This window comes from Lycorma delicatula, chromosome 7, assembly GCF_047948215.1.
Source record: "Lycorma delicatula isolate Av1 chromosome 7, ASM4794821v1, whole genome shotgun sequence".
In the NCBI taxonomy this organism is placed as follows: domain Eukaryota; kingdom Metazoa; phylum Arthropoda; class Insecta; order Hemiptera; family Fulgoridae; genus Lycorma; species Lycorma delicatula.
The window spans coordinates 54905173-54927082 of record NC_134461.1 but is presented as its reverse complement, the minus strand read 5'-3'; the positions used below and the strand labels follow the sequence as shown (position 1 = coordinate 54927082).

The window sequence follows — 21910 nt, the reverse complement described above, 5'->3', positions numbered from 1 at the left end:
TTAAATATTAACCCAATCAAAAAGTTTTTTTACATAGAATGTTTCAATATGAGCTCCGTTGGTAACTTTGCAACATCCAGCCGATAATCGACTTCTACCCTGGTCCGTTCGATTACCGCAGGTGTAAATGTGACAATAGCAGCGGTGATCCGTTGTATTTAATGTTGTACAGCCCTGATTTTTTTACTGTAGATAATTTTTTTAACGCATTTCCATAGAAAAACGTCTGGGATGTCAAATCTAGGTTTCTCAAAATCCAAATAACCGGACCGGTTCTACCAATCCAACGATTAGGGAATCTTTCATTGAGAGCGCGTCGAACGCCTAAGCTAAATTGTGGGAGGCGCACAATCTTGTTGATGTATTACAGCAACGTTACTTTTTTGTTCAATTTTTTAAACTTGCGAGAAAACGTACAGTTTTAGCATGTCTAAATAAATATTCCCTGTGATAGTAGGCTCATGAAAAACGAAAGGGCTATCAAACGATCGGACCACACGTTTATTTTTGGAGAATAACTAACATTCTCAATAAAGTTTCATTGGATTGCTGAGATCCGCATTTCCTACAGTTACGCCAAAACATTTAAGACAACGGATCACCGCTGCTATTGCCACAGTTACACCTGTGATGATCCAGCGGATCTGGGTAGAAGTCGATTAACGGTTGAATGTTTGCAGAACGATCAACCGAGCTAATATTAAAACATTCTAAGGTACGTAAAATAACTTTTTGAGTTGCTGAATTCTGAAAATAAAATTGATTATATCTATTATTGATTAATTATCTATTATCTCTATTAGTGTCACAGATACGATTTTTTTAAATTGCTGCAACATTTTTTGATGATCTGTATATATATATATATATATATATATATATATATAAAATGATATAATTATATATATATATATATATATATATATATATATATATATATAAAATGATATAATTATATATATATATATTTATGATTCAGGTCCTAGTTCCTGTTTCATTAACAATCATATAATAAAAATAAATAATTACTGATGGTTTACTTACCAAAAGATAAATTGATCAGTTTACATTCTGGCCAGAATCGCATCTCTTTTTTAACGGTAATGCCAGCCTGTTAGCATTATCTAAACAAACAGTTGTAGGCCAAAGGAAATGACACACACAGATCACACTAGAAGTTGGCAATTTTAAAGGATAAGAGATATTTTAATGTTAGACATATTAGAGTATGTTAGTAATAGAGTGTCTCGTTTTTTCCTTTGTGTTGATTTTATTAGTTCTTTGTTAAGATCAGTTAATTAAAATAACTTATTTAGGTTATTTAGGTTTACCACAGGAAGTATATACTGAACCGTATAATAAACGGTTGTGTGGTGAATATCATTAATCATGGAAAAGAACAATTCATAATTATTTATGTCAGGTACGTTATATGTATCACAAAAACTAGAAGTTTTGGAACAGATAATGTAAAGCAACAAGTTGTTAAATTATCCCTTTCTACCATGAACTAATAGTAATTTATAATCTCTGTATATGATTTGCCTCTTCTCATCTGAGGAAATGTAGTACATTAGAAAGTTTCTTTTATGAATTCGAAATTACTAAGAAATGTTCTGAGCCCCTGACTGTGTAACAATGGAAAGAATAAGTATATACAATTTTTAATAGGAAATGTTCTACCCTTAGAATTTATAAAGGAAAAATGTTAGTAAACTTTAAAAACAACAATAGAATGATATTTATATTTAGTTAGAATGATATTTTTTATACTTATAAATAAAATGGTTCATAATTTATGTTAGTATAACATAACTCTCTTTATTTAAGAATAATAGTTCTGATCTTATACGTTTCCTGTTTTTCTATTGTTTTTTTTAATCTAAATCAAAATTTGCTTAATAAAAAAAATAAATTTCAATTATTACAAAAATCATTGGATATTTTCTGACAAAAATATAGATTTCTACTGCTTCAAAACTGTGCCTCTTTAACAAGTTTTCTTTTATGTTTTGATATAGAATATAATATGTGCATGTGAGTGTATACGTATGGATATTTTTTTTTTTTTTTAAATATTTCAAGTACTTAAAATAGACTTTTTATAAAACAAATTATCAATAATATTTAAAATACTATATCAAATTATAACATGACGCGTGTATTCGTGTTTTAAACTTTACGCACCTCAACCCAGATTAGTACTAGGAACTTCAACTAAATAAATTTTTCAAAAACTAAACAAGTAGTAGAATATTAAAGTTTTCTTAAATAATTTGCCCTTTATTATTTATATTACATAGAAATAAATGCTTCAAGGTGTTTCGATGATTTTTAACAAAAAAATAAATAATAGATAAATAAATAAAAATAGGAGCAGTACAATTACTGATCAATGATTTTGCTAAAATAAAATTTTTTTACTTCCAGACCTTAAAATCCACCCGGAATGAAATTTTATGTCCATATCCAAAATTTGTGTAACATTTGAGTATGTCTAACTAGATTACTGGATTAAATGTTTAATAAAATCTTTAATTGAAAGTTAAATATCACTTACCTTATTAATAAAAATTAATTTTTATGAAATAAGTTGGTTTTTTGAGGTAATATTTTAATTAAAACAATAATTTTAGTTTTTATTACCAAAGGATTTAATAACAATATATTATTACAATATAAAAAACTTAACTAATAAATAAAAAACATAAAATAACATTAACTAAAACAATACTATTCATTCATTACACATCGTTTAATTACCGAAGCTGCTGAGTAACTTTCTTACACAGTAAGAGTTAGCATGATTATCAAAAAGTTCATCAACATATTTAGTCAGTATACTTTTCAAAATTGATTTAGCAACAATTACTTTAACGTCTTCTCCAATATCTTCATTTAATTCTAAATTATCTGCTGGATAACATAAATAAATTTTACCGCATTTAAGTCCTTCTTTTAGTACACGTTGTTGATCGGTTAAAGGTAAATCATTAAAGTCTTTAATTTCGTTATTGTTATCTTTAACATAAACTGACGGATTTTCATCGGTCCATTTTTTATTTTTTATATTAAATTTTGTATTGTATGGGCTTATTAATATTTCAAGTTTTTCATTAGTTTTAGGTCTATTTTTTCGTGAATCTGATGAGTGGGAAAATAATTTAGATAGGAGTGATTTTTTTCCTTTTGTTCTATGCTTATCAATTTTTCTTGACGTAGTATGAACTAAATCTCTTATATCATTTTTATTTATTTTCTTATCGTTAGAGAGTAAATATGGTAATACACTTTTTAAAGACGATAATCCTAAACCAAAATCATTTAAATTATAATTATGATCATCATACTCATCTAAATCAGAATCATAATAATAACTATGTTCATAATCACTAGAATAATCATCTTCATATTCTTTATCGTCTTTATCGTCGAGCGATTTAAGCTTTTTAATTAATTTTATACCAAGAGGTATACCAACTGCAGTCGGTATGGCTATACCTGCAGCCATCTTTATTTTCTTTTTTATTCCGGATGGATGAATAGGATTATGACTATCCTCTTCGCTATCACTATCTTCGTAATCATCATCACTATCATAATTCATACATTTATCTTCTGACAAAGAATAGTCACTATCGTTTCCTTCATGTACATTATAGTCGGAATAAGATCTACCCAAAACCTGAAAGAAACAAAGCAGTACAGAAAAATCAATTGTATATTATTATTATAATTGCTTTAAAATGTCATTTTATTGAAAAATAAAAAATAAAAAACAAAGCTGTCATATTTTCATGGCATTGTTTATTTATTTGTATATCACTGAAAAACAATATATAAAAAAAGTTTAAAAAATTAAACTGATATTTTAAAAACTTTTTTCTGCTCCTCCCAAAAAGGAACAGAAAATCACCTCCAAAAGGCTTTTTTGATTTTTCTTCATAACTAGATTAAATGGAAGAAATTAAACGGAAAATTTATTTTTTATTATTTTTTTTTGATAAGGATGAATTATGATGAAATTTTATTATATTATTATTAAAATTAAAAAAAAAAATTAAAAAATCCCAAAATTAAATTAATATTTTGAAAATTTGATCGGCTCCCCTACCATCGAAATTCGTAGGGGGAAGACACCCACCCACCTTGTGACGTTACCGGTCGCCACACCACTACTGCATTCCAAGCCCTGAGGGGCTTTACCGGAGGTCATCTTTAGGCTCTCTAACTAACTGATTACATCTCACAGTCATCAACCAGGCCTCGGTCGGGATACCACCGATGTAAATGCCTCGGCACCTTTACATTTGCAACAATAAAATACAAATCAAATTTTGCCTTCATGTAGGCCTCAAATGGACATCTTCACATCCAACATAACATGATTCCCTCAAACTAACTGACCGAAACCGCGGAAGCGCGAACCTCGCGCCTAGTACAGATTTGAAAACACCGTTCGCTCAGAAAACGAATGAGTTTAAAGTTAAATCAGCGCTACATTCATACCAATCAAAATTGTGTTTTACCAAACATAGAAATTCAGACCTACACCCAAATAAGTCGATCAATTTAGGTCACCTAACAAGGAGAACGCAACCTGATTCCGGTCCGCACAGGAGCCGGGGACAAACCCCGCATCACCACCCTGTCAAATCATAGTGTCTCGCGTGGCATTATCAAGTCACGATCAGGACCGCCACCGGCGGAGGGAAGTCACGCCCCCGGTCGCACTGGTTAACATACTCCAGCTCCCCTACCACCAATATTGCCCTAAAGTACTTTTTTGGGGTCGTTTGGACTATTATTATGCCTAGGAAGACGTAAAAAAAGCTTTTAGAAGATATGCAATAAATAAAACGTCAACCTTTTCGACTTTTTGGTAAGGGGAGAATTTGAGAGGTAATTTTTTTTAAATGGTAAAATCATTTACGCATACACTGAGCTTAATGTAGAATGGGGTTATGTTTGTAAAAGTTTGAGAAAATTGATCTCAAAGAAACTATCTATTCCACCCTTTGAAGATATTGATCCCAAATGTTTACCAAAAAATTGCCCCATATACACGAGTTTCTATATAAAATTTAATCAAAATCTTATAGTCCAGTCTAAAGTTATTAAGCATCAAAATGCCACATGTACATGCGTACGTACAAACATTATTCCTCGGTTTTTTGGGGGTCCCTGGGTCATGAAACGTCGAGAAATGCAAAAACATCCATACCCTATTATGTGACTGATTCCCTTACAAAACCTTTTGCAGCATAGCTCTAGAGCTCTGATGCCAGGAAAGTAGAATTATTAAAAATTAATTTTATAGATATAAAACCATTGTAGCACAAACTGTTTTGCTGCTACCTACAACCTGTTGATAAATAATATTTTGGCACTTTTTTTGCAATAATTTGAAAATAGTTTTTAATATAATTTTTTTTTCCACTTAATTGAATCGATATATCAAATCAAGATTATTGTTTCTAATTAATCTTGAAAAATCGCTGATAATGTTATCCAATAAATTAATTGACTGCCATATTATATGGATGTCGATCCAAACGATTTTGATATTGTTGACTGATCAGAGAGATTTCTTGCCGAACGGTGTATAATTTAAAATCATTATACATGAGGTTAATGCTTATACATCAAGGTATGTTTAACATTTTTCGCAGTGTTTTTGTCTGATAACGTTAAAGTATGTCAATATTGAAACTGCTTGCTGTACCCCACAATTCAAGCCCATAAGTCCAAGTTGGTTTCAAGATGGATTTATAACTCAATAATTTATTTTCTACTGAGAGCCGAGATCCGTATCCTATTAGCCATTACATGTTTTTAAGCTTTAGATCTGCCTGCATTCGCTTAGATTTGATATGTTTTGCCCAAGTAAGGCGCCGGTCAACATAAAAACCTAAATATTTACATTCATGAGAACTTGGAATTTGAATATTAAAGATAGAAATAGTTGGGCAGTTTTCCTTTCGAACGGTGAATGTGACGTGTTTCGACTTTGTTTCATTTATCTTTATTTTCCATCTTGTAAGCCAAGATTTGAAAAGAGTGAAATAATCTTGAATATAATGAGATGCAGGAGCTGGATTTTCATAGACAGCAAGAATTGCAGTATCGTCAGCAAACGTTGCAACGGTTGTATCTGTGTAATTGGCAAGTCGGCAATATAAAGAACATATAAGATGGATCCGAGAACGCTTCCTTGAGATATCCTGGATTTTATTACGAGCAAATCTGTTAAAACTTCTTTATGTTTAACTTGAAAATATCTATATTCTAGGTAAGATTTTATCACTACATAGAATACATGCGGTAACATTTTTTTAAATCATACAGCAACCCTACGTACCAAACTTCGTCAAAAGCTTGACTGATATAGAGGATTGCTGGGGTCTCTTGAGCGATTTTGTAGCTTTCCATAAATTATATTCAGCAGACTGCCTATCAGAGATACCTTCAATGTAAGATTGAAACAAAAAGTTTTTTTTAAATTTTTGAATTAATCTTTTTAATTCTTGAGAAGCCCTGTTAAATCTTCACTTATCAGCAGAATAACGAGTTCTCTGCCATACGCATCGTAGTCTCCGGCGTTTTTCTATCCTATCTCTGATGAAAACCGGGTATTTATTTTGAACTGAGGGAACAGTATCCAAATTGGGAGTGGTGACTCACGACGATAAATGAATCAGTTTGGTTAATTCATATACGGCATTATCCACATCGGCCGGTAATTTTAAAGGCAGTTACAACCTTGTATTTTCCTCCAAAAAGTCTTGAAATCGTCGTTTACTGATCAATTTATTAAACAGAGCGGGAGATCGAACAGTTAGTATAATGTAAAAAGATATCGTAAGCACAACAGGTGTATGATCTGACAAATAAAAATATGGTTCAATATATAAAGAGTTTTCAGAAATACCTTTGAAAATGAAAAAATCCAGGAGATCTGGAATTTTATTAAGATCTGTAGTTCAGTAAGTTGGTTCTCCAGAGGACAAACGCTCAAAATTATTGTCAGTCATTGATCTGATAAGTTGCTTGCCTTTTGTTTATGTTATTTGCGATCCCCAGTGTTGGTGCTTAGAATTCCAATCTCCACCACAGATGAATCTCGGACCCAAGGATCTAAAGAATGGTGTAAACTGATCCGCCTTCACAGCATACCTTGGTGTGCAATAAACGGAAGAGACAGAAAATTGTGATCATTCATCGTGGAAATACAAATGATAAATTTTTGAATAATTTTAATCTTAATATAAAGTCAAATATGTGTATGCGGTTATGTGGCTATGAATGTAAATATGTTAGTTCCAAATTTCCTCCTAAATCACAGGACCAATTTTCAACTAGACTTGGGATAATTATTACTTACTAATTGAGAAAAAATACTGTAGATGTTAGACAACCCTACTGCAATAGTTGCGGGAGGGGTGAAGCGTGAGTATCTTAAGTCATTATAAAAAGTTAAAATTGTGGAACATGTAGGGAATATTCTAGAATATTTTCGAACACTTCTACATTTTAGGTATTTGCAGAACTCCGTAAAAGTTTTTAGAACATAACTAAAAATGTTTAGACAAGAGTAAAACAAAATATAATAAATTTGCCTAAGATCGAACGAACAATAAATAAGTTAGATTTGAAAGGTTAAATTCACCAAGAAGATGAAGAAGAAGAAAGCAAGTAAAATTTAAGTTTGTTGTGGAAACTTAGTGATAATTGTAAAAATGAAACGGGCGGACCTATGAAGAAATTATGAACCCGAGCAACGCCGAGTATATGAGCTAGTTAAAATAATATTCTTTTAAACCAATTATGGATAATATTATTTATTCATTAATTATGCTTGGACAAAAAAACATAACTGTGTATGTGTACGTATGAATGCCGCTCTAGTATTAGTCTTACGCCTCAGAATCGACTCAACCAATTTTCTTCAAATTCAGTTCAAATATTTCTGTAGATAAGGCATTGGTAATATTTTTTTTCAAAGTTTGTTAAGTTTATCGCGAAGAAACCAATTACGATTTTCTTCAGAGACATTTAAAAGAAAACTTTAATAAAACAAATTTGTTACAATTCACATACAAATAATCAAATTATTTTTTCAAAAAATCAACGTTGAGTAACGCTTTTAGGTCGACAACAGACAACATAACCTCAATTTGAGGTTATGTTGACTGTGCAGTGGTGTATATATATATATACCGTTTCCGTTTGTATAAAATAATAGATAACGTAACATAAAATAATTATTTTATACAAATTATATTAATACCAACGGTGCCAAATGCTTAGAAAATTAAATCTGTTGCACGTTAAGAAGCCAAACCCATTCTAAAACAGAGATAAATTGAAAAACAAAATAGAGATTTTCAAAAAAATCATTGACTGATCTCATGGTGATCATAATTTTTACTTCAATTGAATTTTTTTTTATGATATAATAATAAAATATAGTTAATTATTTTCAACTTAATTTTCATAATTTTGATTAATTCCATAAAATCTTTTTGTTTTTAATTTTTTTATTTGCTATATGCTATCAATTATTACTATAACAATAAAGGTTATGATTTACAAATTCTTTTCAAAAATTGCATGGCCATTCTCAAAAACAACAAATACCTTTTCCCAGGCTTAAGAGTAAAAATATTTAATATAATTTATAATTCCTTTATGTATTATAACACAGAGATACTCACGTTTGATTTAATTTACGGAATGTAGTTACGCACAACTGGTAAATGTATTGCATCAAACGTCCAATGTTTTCCTGAAGGCAGGTCCAAACCCTTCGTACCACATTTTTTGACACTCTTCGTTGGATATCAGGGCTAATGAAATTCATCTAAAAAAATATGGTGCGAAGGATTTGGACATGCCTTCAAGAAAATGCTGGACATTTACAACACTTGCTGAAAGGCATTATCAGTTGTGCATAACTAGATTCAGTGAATCAACTCAAAGGTGAGTATCTCTGGATTATAGTTCATAGTGAAATTGTATCTTGAATAATGTATAGTATCATGATGTGCATGGTAAAATATCTCACTATTTAAAATGAAAACATTTTCCTTTATCTTTTTTTTATCCAGATATATTTTTCTGCACATCATTATGCCAAACTAAATAAAATTCAGCTTGATAGTAATACAATCACTGTTCACACCGCAGTACTTTGATAAATCATTACTTTAATTGAAGGACATCTTGATTGTATCAAATTGCTTTATAATCATAACAAAGACTTAAATAGATTGTGTAAACCAATAAATAAATTTATTTATATAATAAATAATTTAATTAATTATAATTAATATATTTTTATTACATTATACATAAATTGCCTGTACTAAATCTTCTATATTTTTCAAAATTTTTGATTTTTATAAAACACAAAACTCTTCAAGTTTTTCGCACATAAAACAAAGCTTGAACGATCATAAGAGTTATATTGTAACCTTATGAGTAATAATTCAAATTTTAAAATATCAATAAAAAATATAAAAAATAAATATATGTATATATTGGTGCAACATTTCATATATAACGAGAAGTTTTATTTTATTTATTTTTTTTATGATGTTATTTGCAACTGATTTATTTCAAGGACTTTTTATAATTTTTGTTAAATTCATATCTAAGTATGACTATTTATCTAACATGTTTACGATTATAAAAATTTTTATAACAGACATTTTATTTTATTATTATTTTTTTTTTTATACATTTTTATCAACTGAATGATAAAATTGTTACAGCGTATAATTCTTAAAAGAATAACATTTAACGAACAAAAAAAAATATGTATACTATTAGAAAAAAAAATGGATTTTTGTTTTACTTTCCCCAGGTGCTCGATTTAATAATTAATATAATAAAACTACAAAATTATATTATTTAATATAATTTCAGCTTAGCTGAAAAGAAAAGAATGAGGTTGAATTAAGAAAATACATTCTTTCCTAGAGAAAGAGAGACTAAAATATGAAAGGATCTAAAAAATTGATTTTTAAAAAGAATTCCAACTTTTTATTTTTACATCCAGTTTTAAGAATAAAATATTTTTTAAACTTTATTTCTATTAAATTACAAAACTACAAAAAAAAATGGGTCAGTAAAAATTTGTAAATTTTTATTCAATAATTGTTTCATAATGTGTAATATGAGAAATAAAAGCTTACATAGATAAATTTATATGTAATATTGAGTTATGGTTAGGATGTTTATTGTAAATGTATATATTATCAGTAATAAACATGGTTTTAACCACCTTTGAGGTAATCTAAAATGAAAAAAGCTTTCATAAATTTTTTATTATAATATAAAAATATTCTTACAAAAAAAACAAAAAAAAAAAAAAAAAAAAAAAACAGAAATGATATTTAAAACAAGACTCAGATGCTAAGTAGCAAATATGGCAAAATCAATATAGTCTGTCGTTCCAGCATCTAGGCGAATAATAACACCAACAAACCTACTGAAGGAAATAGTAAGGAATATGGAATAGGCGTACCAACTACATCGTAACATTTACAGCAAGAAATCAATTTTTATAAACGTTAAAATAAGACAATAACACAGAAATCGAACACCACAAAACCCTGAAAACAATAAAATGTACAGTGTGGGCGAAAAGTCCCTTTACATGTTAATAGCATAGTACAGTTAGATACGTAGATAAAAACATCATTATGAATACAAAAAAAACAGTATATTTCAACATTTATGATTGGTTAACATTAATATTTATTGTGAATAATATTGTTACAAAGGTTCAGGGTTCGTTTATTGGTTTTGAAACAGTTCATTTAGTCGTGTGCGGACACTCACACCAAAATGTGATGGAGCGCCGTCTTGATGAAGTGTAACGGTGTCAGCTATTCCTCTTGCCATTACTTCTGGAAATAATCACGTGTTAATCATGTAAAGATAACTGTGCTGGTTTACAGAACCATCAAAAAAATACGGTCCAAGTAGATGGTCTGCCGTTATCCCCGCCCAAATCATAACATACGGCGGATTGCATTCGATTTCCTCATAAAAGTGCGGATTTTTTTTTGCCCAAAAAGACGTTACGATTTCGTGATTTACGATAAATCGCTCACTCGTCAGAGAACATAACCTTTTTTTTTATCATTTTCATGTGGGAAGCGTGCGAACAGCATTTCACACGCATGCATACATTGTTCCAAGTCACGATCACAACTCATTCGCTGAGGACGGCCAAAAACATGAAACATTCAAGTCTTTCCGCATGTGGTCTCGTATAGTCGATCGTAGGAAATTCTGCAGACCGCTTACGGGTTGATTTAATCGGCGATTGTCCAGTTGATTCCGCCACAGCAACATGAGTATCGGTGCGAGTCGTAGGCCTTCAGCTACGTGGTGCATAGAGAACACTTTCCGTCGCGAAGGTTTTCTTCTCCAAGCGAATAACTTTGATAGGGATGGCGACGGTTTTACAAACCACACAACTAAGTCCCTCAAAATGTTTTTAATTTTCTTCTTTGTGTTCTGACATTCATGAAACCACACAGAAACCACCAAATGCTCCTCAACAGTGAAAACAGTAGAATCCAAGATGGTTTAACTCGAGACTGTCACGTCTTTTTCACACTAACCGAAGCGACATGCGTATGACTCAACTTATGACGGGAAATAATAATAATAATAAAGGATCAATCTGCTCGACAATAATAAAAAATATATCATTTTTTGTATTGTTTTGTATTCATAACGATGTTTATCTACATATCTAACTGTACTATGCTATTATTATGTAAAGAGACTTTTCATCAACACTGTATACGACTGAACAATAAAAATCTGCTATGAAAAGTGGAAAAGAAGGAAAGTAAAATCATCAGAAAGATTCTAGGCTCAATAAAAGATCAGAAAGCATACAGATTTTTATTATGAAAGAATACAGATATAATTATGATTTATACCAGATATTAGAAAATCTTAACCACCTAAATGAAAAGAAGATTACGCTTTGAAATTTACAGAGAAGCTAGTTAAAAGAATCCTAAAATTTGTAGCAAATAGAAAGACACAAAAAAGTGGTTCAAAGAGATAGTCGAAAAGATGAAAGAACATAACATACAACCGGAAGTGATCGACATCAGACAAAAGTAGAAGAGAATGGTTCAGAATATTAAGTTCCAAGAAAGTTTCAAAGAAAACAGAATAGTCAGAACGAAAAATCCGAGAGGATGAGAAAGTACTGGGAATAGAAGAAAAAGAAATTAAATAAATACAGCGAGATTTCGCGAATATCATAGCGAATCGTATCATACCGTAACTAAAAAAAAAGAAATAGATTATGTAATTAAATAGAACATTTTTTTTTAATTATTAAAATTGCGTTGAATATATCTTTGAGTAACTTAATTTCATTTTAAATATTTTCTTATTAAAGTGAATTTATAACTTTTCTTTTTTCATTTCCTTTATTTTTTGAGGGGAAAATATAATTTGGCAGTTGCTCTTACTCAGAATAAGCTTGACCGTTCTTAGACTATGTTATTATCTAAATATTAATGACAAAAGTTAATTAACTACTGATAGAGGAATTTTTTTTACATTATTCACCACTGATGTAAAAAATTTTCTTTATTTAATTAAAAAAAAAAAAAATTGTAATGACTTTACATAATACTAGTAGTCCTGCCACTGCTTTGCCACTCTTTATGGTTACTTGCATTTCCCGTCGGGGTAAATTATTTTTAATTTTATGTTTTTTATTCAAGTACCAGAGGCAGGTGAAGCCAGTCTCGTCACACATAGCTAGCAGTGGAAGTGACTGTGTTGGTTGAGCCACCGTCGCACCCCTTAAAAAATCGAAATTTAAAAAAACCCGAAAATGGGTTTCAAATATTTTATCTGAATATTATTTGTAAACTCACATCTACTTATATTATTATCTCGTTTATTATAATCGGAAACGGGTGAAATTTGCAGTTATTGTTCAAAATTGTTTTACCTTTCTTCAATTCTTTCAAGATAGAATTTCAAAAAAATCTCGAAATTGGTTTCTACATATTCATATCAAAATTACACTAACCAAAAATTAAGTTGTTATCTTTATTTTTTACAAAAAAATTCAAAGAATAGTCGGGTTAAAAAAAATCAATAATCCATTTTAATACTTTAAACTCGGAATTAACAAAAAAAATCTAGAAACTGGTTTATAGATATACACATAAATATTAAACACACCTAAAATCAAGTTAATATCTTCATTTGTTACAGGAAAAAAAAACAATAAATTTCTCTGTTTTCCCATTTTAACCCTTAAACTCGGAATTTCAAAAAATCCTACTTAGCGTGCACTTACATGATAAGAAAAACATGTATAAAAATTTTCATCAATTTATCGGCAGTAAGTTTTGCTAGGTGTTGATAATGAATGAATCACGATATGTTTAAGTTAATAAAAAAAGATTCGAAAATATTCGAATTTCCTGTTCAGCCAACTATTTTCAAGAGATGTTAGATAAATATCTCAAAATTTATTGTTAAATGAACAACGTTATGAGAAAAGAAAGTTTTTTTTTATGGTTGTACTTTCTAAAAGGAAAATCGTTAGCTATTGATGGCTTCACAAATCATAATGTTTTTAAATTATTTCCCGAATTTTTTTTTTAATTTTGTACATCCAGATTTATTTATAGATAAAATAATAAGGTTTTCACTGCTATACTTATGATTATTATTATTATTGTAATAATAATTAATAAATTTTATTTGGGATCAGCCGATTGTTGCTAATAAATAATATGTATTAACTATTGATATCATATTATCTTTTTCATTTAATTTATAATGTTGTCTTTTATTATTTTATTGTTCTTTAGAATTAATAATTACAAATGGTTTTTCTAAAGAATTTCCGGTGATCCGAATTATCTCTTCATATTAAATTATCTAATGTTTTTTTGTTCAATTTATTATTTATTTTTTTCAGTAAGTTCTCATGTTTATTCCTGTTAAACATGATTATTATTATTTTTATGTCTGCTTAAATCAACTAAAAACAATTTTATTCAATAGACCGATTATGAATTTAAAAAAATTTTTTTTCAATTTTTCCACCAATAAGCAAGTAATAAACAATAGTTTTCTCCTGTTTTTATTCTTTTTTTTTAAATTTTTAATAACTCAAATTATTATCGTTTATTAATTAATTTTATATAACTGCGCAATTGAGACAGTTTATTATAATTGTTTAATATATATTTCATAACTATTGTAAATAGTAATTGTAATAGTATTGTAAACTATTGTCTTCTGTTCCTGGAATAATCAGGTTAAAAAATTGCGCAATATTTTATATTAAAATAAAACTTTTGTTAATTATTAAATCAAAGGATATTTAATTAATAATTAACTTTAACAATATTAAAATTAAATTAGTTTTATTTATTAGAAAACGATTTAACTGATCAAATTCGACTAATAATTTACTTATATATTTTAAAATACCGTGTGAAGACATAATAATTAATATTCTACATGGTATTTACAGGTCTGTAAATAAAGTAATGAGACTGGCTCAGAAACCCTTTTTTATTTACAATCCAATTATTCATAGACGCTATCACTTTCGAAATAGTTCCCATGGGAAGCCACCCAACGCTTCAAACGGTTTTCCCATTCTTCATAGAATTATTGGAACTTGGAAACCGGAATATCCTTCAGATGGTCGGTTAAATGTTTTTAATGTTTTCTACTATTCCAAAATGGTATCTTTTGAAGTGTTCTTTTAAAGTCGGGAACAGGAAAAAGTCGCAGGGACTCAAGTCAGCTGAATAAAGTGGTTGAGGAACTACAGGAATGTTTTTCTTTGCCAGAAACTCATTAATTGAGATTGCAGTGTGAAAAGGTGCTTTGTCATTATGTAGCAACCAGTTGTCTTTGATGGGTGGTCTCACGCGGGCAAATCATTTCCGCAGTCTTTCAAGAATTTATCGGTAAACATATTGATTTACAGTTTGTCATGTAGGCAAAAACTCCTTACGGACACTACCATTACTATGGAAAAAACAAATTAGTATGGTTTTGATTTACTCATTTTTGCTTTTTTGGAAGTAGTGAGTTTGAAGTGTGCCACTCCTTCCTCTGGCGTTTTGTTTCTGGGTCTTACTCAAATAGTCAAGATTCATCACCAGTGATAACATTTTCTTTTAGAAAATCAGACTCAGGCAGACCATTCCTGCCGTAACATATGGTTAATTATACTCCGAACACCAAAGTACACCGGTATCCATTGTCTATTATTCAAATCCGTATAAAAGTAATTAAATTTTACTAGGATTTAAACCTCAGAACCTTCGATTTCGAAAATCAGCTGTTAAACTACTGATTTTCAACGAATATTTAACCACTAGATCAGCCCGGTGGGCTTATGTGTTTTGGTAATATATAAATATATATATTTCCTTTCGATATGGTATCATGTATTATATAACACACAATATTAAATAAATAAACAAACAATACATTATCATCTTTTAACAATATTAACTATTCAAAATAATAACAAATTATACAAAAATGTCTATAAATAAATAAAAAAACTTTATTAATTATTAATAACTATTTTTTAAAAAATTAACTGATATATATAATGTAGTTCTTACCTGATAAAATAATGTAAAGCTGACAAATATGCATATTACTAACCTCAACAAAAGCATTGTTATTAAGTATACTCAAGACTAGCTAAATAATTAATTATGTTGATTATATCAACATAACCTAGAACGTGTTTCAAACATACAAATTTAATTTTATCTTATAAATATATATGTATTGTATCGTAGGTCACTTATATTACATTTCTGTCTTAATAAAACATGGCAGGCGATTGGATTTAAATATTTTTAATGTACGAGTATCGAACGAACCAAGCGATTAAAAATGGTTTCCGTTAAAAATCACATCCATACATTTATAAAACAATGATGTAAGTGTAAGTTTTGTTTATTTATTTAATAATTTTTTTTTAATAGATAACCTAATAGCATTGTATTTAGTTATTAAAAGGTTAATAACAAAGGAAATATAATTTTTCATATCTTAATACCGACCAATCTTTTAATGGATTAACGTAAACATTAAGATGATACGGAAATACCAGTCGATGAAACAACTATATAAAAATAATAAATTAATTATTCATTTATGAAGGGATTGTTTGTTTTTTTTTATGATTGTATGTATAAATTTATATTAATAAAATACAATTCTTTAAACGACTGCAGATAAAACGGAATTTCTTTCGCTCAAATAGAATTTTTTCTAATTATGCAAGGATAGATTTTTTTTCAGTGACTAGTGTTGTAATATCTTACATTAAATATTTGATTGAAATTATTTTTATTTTATTTTTTGTTAATTACCAGCAATTAGACTGTGTTTAAAGAAGTGTATTAAAAATGAATTATTCTGCCTTTCCAATTATTTTAACAGTGGTAATGTTATTTTTTGTGTGTATTTGTTATTTTTTTAATTGTGTTGGTGTTAATTTTAACGTTTGTTTTGATGTTAATGTTAAGAGATTTTTATCCATCAATATAACAAATGTCTGTAAAAGTGTCCTGTTTACCCATTGTAAAATTTAACTAACATTCCACTTGGAGGAGGATCCTCCAGCTAGTGGGGTTTTGCATTCGAGTAAATCAAAGCACCCACCTAATTTTCCTTCATTTATGATTAATTTCTTCTATTTATTGTATTAAGTTATCCTATTTTTTTCTTATTAGATTCCTGTTAAGAATGCTGTATCTCTGGTTTATAGTAACAAGTTTTATAGGTTTATAGTTTATAGGAACGGCTCTATTCAAACACCTTTCCAGAAACTCTCAATCCTGTCCATGGTTAAAGAAAACCCATCCTGGTGGTAGATATGAGGTTGTTTTCAATAAAATTGAGTCTTCTAATCCTTTTAAACTCGATAAGTTGATTAATTATTTTAAGGTTTTTCAAAGTGAATAGATACAATGGAGAAAAGTGGAAAAATAAGAATTTATCATATATTACTTAATGGTAATTACATCTTCAGCAGCTAGGCATCTAACCTTTTCGATATCATTTTTTATTTTTTTTATTTAGCCTCCAGGATCAGTGTTAGGTATTGCCATAGTTAGCCGGCAATCTTATCCCCTAAAAGATGAAATGGCAATTTTGTCGCTTGTAAAAATGTCATGTCTGAGCGGGGAATTCGAACCCGGTATTTCCGGATGAAAAGCATAGATCATTTTAGATCCTAATGACTGTGTAAAATCATGTTTTTTAAAACGTAAAATTTTGGTAAATGTCTTTTTATGCTGGACTAATTATATATGAACTCTCAGATGCAACTTTATTGATGCCTCTTATATCTCATGGGCTTTGGGTTACGTAATCTGTCGGGCCTTTCTCGGAAAGCGAGTACCACTTCTTTTTTTTTTTTTTCATTCAAATCAGTAAGTATTTGGAGGTATTATAAACATAATATAACCAGACTACGCTCGCTTGTCAAGGTTAGAAAGCGGAATTTAAGTTTGTGGTTAGATTATATTTATAATTATAAGGAATAATCCTTATATTGGGTCTCTCTCAGGCTCATTTGGAAGATCCATGTTTGAATAAAATCGATGAGTAGAAATAAAAAAAATATAGAAGACTAAACCAAGGCTGATTATTAATTTAAAAAGTTAGTCCTTTTTCGACAAAAATGTTATTTGGTTATTGTTATATAAATGTAAAAATGCGCATTTTTATTTATATTTTAAAGAAAAAAGCGGTATCCGCTTACCAAAAAATGTCCAATCCGTCTAGTACTTTATACTGTTTTCCTAATATTTTATACTTAGGCCTAAGTTTAAAATTTATGGCTCGAAAATCTCGAAAACTAATAGATCAATATTATTGAAATTTAGATATGCTGTAGTGTATCTAAAGTTGTGGATGTGAAAATTTGATGAAGATTGGTTGGGTCGTTCTTCAGTCACGCTCAATTGGAGGTCGACAATGGATAACATAACCACAATTTGAGGTTATGATGACTGTGTAGCGGTATATTTTTCGTACGCGTTTATGCAGTGAGTCATGGTGAAACGTGATGTTTGTATGTAGGGTCTACGCGTTCGTATTTAGGGCGTTTTACTCTGAAAATCAGAGCGTTTCTGAATGCAAAATAGAGCATGGGAAAGGAAAAGTCTGTCTTCTTGCACAGAATTTTTTTTGATTTCATGATAAAAATTCATGGCTTAAAAACATTAAATCAAGTTAGTTAGACTTAAGTCTATTGTATATGTTTTCACAAACATTCTCTAATAAAAAAAAACCTTGATTTTACTTCTAAAACTTCAATGTAATTGCCACATTACATTTAAAATCATTTATATCTCTGTTACTGTTAATTTAAATAATATTATTAAAATTATTTGATAATTATTTAGGATTTACTGAGAAAAAGGTTTTACATTTTGTTTATTTAAATACAATTTTTACGAATTGAATTATAGTGAAAAGTAATTCAGTTTAAATAATTTATTATTATCAGATTTCATCTTCTCCATTACGAAAAAACGAATCGTAAGTAAAAATTGTTTACTACTTGATATTGCCTATTAATTAACTAGCTTACGAATCCAATTGGAGCCTAATATCGTCTTTTTTACGTTGAGAAATAAAAATAACAGCAGTAAGCTTAAAAGTTTGCTATTAAATAATAATTAATTATAAATTATGTTGATTTCTCAATAAATAGTAGTAAAAGAGACTGAAGCTTCATTTAAATGAAATGATTTATTTTTACTACCTTGTACGAAATAAAGGAAGTATTGTAATCGCAAAAAACTTCGGTTTTCAGATTTCAATGGAAATATCCATTTTTACCATCCCTGAATCCATTTTGACTGGTTTAGGCGTGACGTCTGTACGTTCGTACGTACGTATGTATCTCGCATAGCTCAAAAACGATTAGCCGTAGAATGTTGATATTTTGGATTTAGGACTGTTGGATTTAGGACATCTAGTTGTGCACCTCCTCCAAAAAAAAAAAAAAAATTGGATTTTGGACATTTTTCTTAACTGTTGTAATAAGCCCTCGTTGAGAGCTTTTCAACGATATATCGTAAGTGGTACTTATTTTCATTGGTTGCAGCGTTATAGCCAAATAAAATTTTAATTAATAAAATATTGGGGTCTTACAAGGGAAAGGCACATCGGTTCGAATCCAACCTCATTCCCTTTTTTAACTTTTTTTTTTTACTTTAAATATATTGATTTATTAATAATTATTAACCTCCAGTTGAAAAAAAAAATATGAAAAAAAATCAGAAGTTATTAGTGAAATAAAATTTTTAATACTTTTAATTTTAATTCAGAAATTTTTACAGTGATTAATAATTATTAATAAATCAATAGTTTAAAAAAATATATGTATATGAAGTCGGATTCAAACCGATGTGTGAATGGTTACGGATCCGACACGTTCTTAGTGCATCACAACTTTTTTTTCTTTATTTTTCAGCCTCCGGGACCACCGTTAGGTATAGCTTCAGAGGATAAGATGAATGACAATTCTTTAAGCGTGTGAAAATGCCATGCCCGATCGGGATTCGAACCCCGGACCTCTTAGTGTACACCACATAACTACTTCAGCGACGTGAAACAAAATTAATATATAAACTAATATGAAATGCTGATACGGACACCACAAAAAAATGTGATGCAATGTGGTGTCCAACACAATGTAAGGGGTAACTGTTCACTTTATTAAAGAATTGGTGGATCGTATCTCACTTTCAAATGAAATAAGTTTAAATGAAGTGTAGTAAAAAATGTGTATATGTAGTTTAATTAATAGGCGTTCAAGGAAGTCATGCGGTGTTCACATCAGATTTTTCTAATACAAAATGAATCTTAACAATGATAAAATATAATCGAATTTCATATTTAACGTATCCTTCCATATGCTTTAATTCACATCTTAAAACTGTACTGATTTAAAACAAAAGATAATAGGGGTTCAAAGTTAATATATACGTTAAAAAAAAGTTCCATTAATTGTGAATAAATTTAATATTAACAAAGAATCAATAATCCACTTATAAAATTCATAATATTTTTCTATCGTTAAACCAATTTATACAAAAATTTAATGTTAATTTTTATGGAAAAACACTACTTTTTGTCTGTCTGGTTAATAACTATATGTTTTTATGATAAAAGAAAAAAGTAATAGCTGAAATTGAACGGAGTTTAATGATATTAGTCACATATTAAATTATCGTCATCTATAATTAATAACTTTAAAACTTTAAAATAGAGCCTATTCATATATATATATATATATATATATATATATATATATATGTGCATATTAAAGAAAAACATGTTACTGATGGTAATAAAGCTTAATATTTTATTGTAATAAAAAAATATATATAAACATATTTTTTATTTTTCTACTACAATAAATATTTTTTAAAAATTAATCTAATTCGGCATAATTTTATATACTATTTAATTAATTGATAAACAAAAGAACCAACATGTAAATTTGGAAATATTAATATGTCAATTAGAGATATTAATTGTGTTTATAAACTTTATCAAATATTAAAAAATCAACGTTAAAAATACATTATTACCTATTTTTATACAAGTAGTTATTAATACTGACCTAAAAAGTCAAAATTTTTACTTGTAAAAGTCGTACAGGTTTGAGGTTAAATAATAAAGTGATGTTAATACTTAGTGATAAAATGATTTTATACATCATTAGATCGCGAATGGAGAAAAAATTTTGTCTAGAGATTACAATAGGAGTTATAGTTTACAGATACTTCAAGAGTTAAAAAATTATGACAAAATATTGGTTAATTAGTTTTTTAAAGTAAAATTTGTGTTTATTATTAAATAATATTATTTTTAAAAAGAAAGAAATTTTAGCACCATTAACTATCAAATATTTTTATTTGATCTGAAATTAAACCATAACTATTTACATCATACAATTTTTCTTAATTATCAGTTGCGCCGCTGAATATCTTAAGTATAATATCTTTACGTAGATTCATTCTCTAATAAATACAATATATGGTAACAACTTTTGCTAATTCTTCTTATTATATTTGTTTAAAGTTCGTCACCTGAAAAAAAAGTAAAATACATTATACTTACATTCATATACTAATCTATAAAAAAAAACACAAGTAAAATACACTATACATGAAATACGAAAGGAGTTCATAGTGACCGGCGTTTATTTTCACCTTTAGAAGTAAATAATAATTCTGAGGAAGTTGTTTTAATATATATAAATGACCGACGCTTATATTTATTCATTTTTTATCCTAATTAATTAGTAACAATACTGTATTTTTAATTTGATATACAATTTAACTTCAACATAAAAAAATGTTAAAGGAAGTTAAAGATCTTCTTTGAAATGTGTTAATTGTATTTTTTTTTAATTATTTCTATGAAATAAAAATAAAAAATTTGTGAATTACAATGCCAATTCTCATCGATTTTTTTCAACCAAAAAACAAAAATCCACAATTTGATATCAGCAGTAAAATACATAAATACACAACCACAAAAACCCTTTATTTTATAAATTATACTAATTTAAAATAATACAATTCTTTCTTCATTTATTTAAATTCATTTTTACCAGACTCTACCAGAATGAAAGTAATATGTTCATGCTTCTGTTTGTACTATTGTAACTCCACAATTACGGAATAAATTCCTTTAAATATTTATCAAATGATATTAGTCATTTAACTTGGGAATCATATTGGAGTTAAAAGAATTTGAAAAACTATCTTAGGAGATAATAATCTATTTTAATAAATGAGAATATTTTATTTTTGTTATAACCTAACAC

At 28.4% G+C, this 21910-nt stretch overlaps 1 protein-coding gene and 2 long non-coding RNA genes across 5 annotated transcripts in view; 1 reads left to right on the top strand and 2 right to left on the bottom strand.

Moving 5' to 3' along the window:
* Positions 1-1300: 1300 nt before the first annotated feature.
* Positions 1301-21910, top strand: part of LOC142328184 (uncharacterized) — a 54537-nt gene continuing 33927 nt past the window's right edge. The window contains exon 1 of the long non-coding RNA XR_012757214.1: positions 1301-1423. This is a non-coding gene — a long non-coding RNA (uncharacterized LOC142328184). The remainder of the gene's footprint in view (positions 1424-21910) is intronic.
* LOC142328031 (uncharacterized) lies at positions 2670-15939 on the bottom strand. Of its 2 annotated transcripts, XM_075371475.1 has the most exons (3): positions 15663-15744; positions 6932-7176; positions 2670-3685 (listed from the first exon to the last, which is right to left on the bottom strand). In XM_075371475.1, the coding sequence occupies exon 3, from the start codon at positions 3605-3607 to the stop codon at positions 2756-2758; it is 852 nt and encodes a 283-aa protein (XP_075227590.1). In that variant the 5' UTR covers positions 3608-3685; positions 6932-7176; positions 15663-15744; the 3' UTR covers positions 2670-2755. The 2 variants fall into 2 exon arrangements, with proteins under 2 accessions (XP_075227590.1, XP_075227589.1); XM_075371474.1 differs by lacking the exon at positions 6932-7176 and having other exon boundaries at positions 2672-3685; positions 15663-15939.
* Positions 20973-21910, bottom strand: part of LOC142327529 (uncharacterized) — a 30895-nt gene continuing 29957 nt past the window's right edge. For both annotated transcript variants that reach the window (XR_012757004.1, XR_012757005.1), the window contains exon 3: positions 20973-21167. This is a non-coding gene — a long non-coding RNA (uncharacterized LOC142327529). The remainder of the gene's footprint in view (positions 21168-21910) is intronic.

What these genes read in the sequence shown, in the direction of transcription:
- LOC142328031 (XM_075371474.1), bottom strand. Translation starts at nt 15,719, where the DNA reads ATGCTTTTGTTGAGGTTAGTAATATGCATATTTGTCAGCTTTACATTA. An exon ending in GCTTTACATTATTTTATCAG is followed by an intron (nt 3,686 to 15,662) that starts GTAAGAACTACA and finishes TGTTTCTTTCAG; the next exon opens with GTTTTGGGTAGATCTTATTC.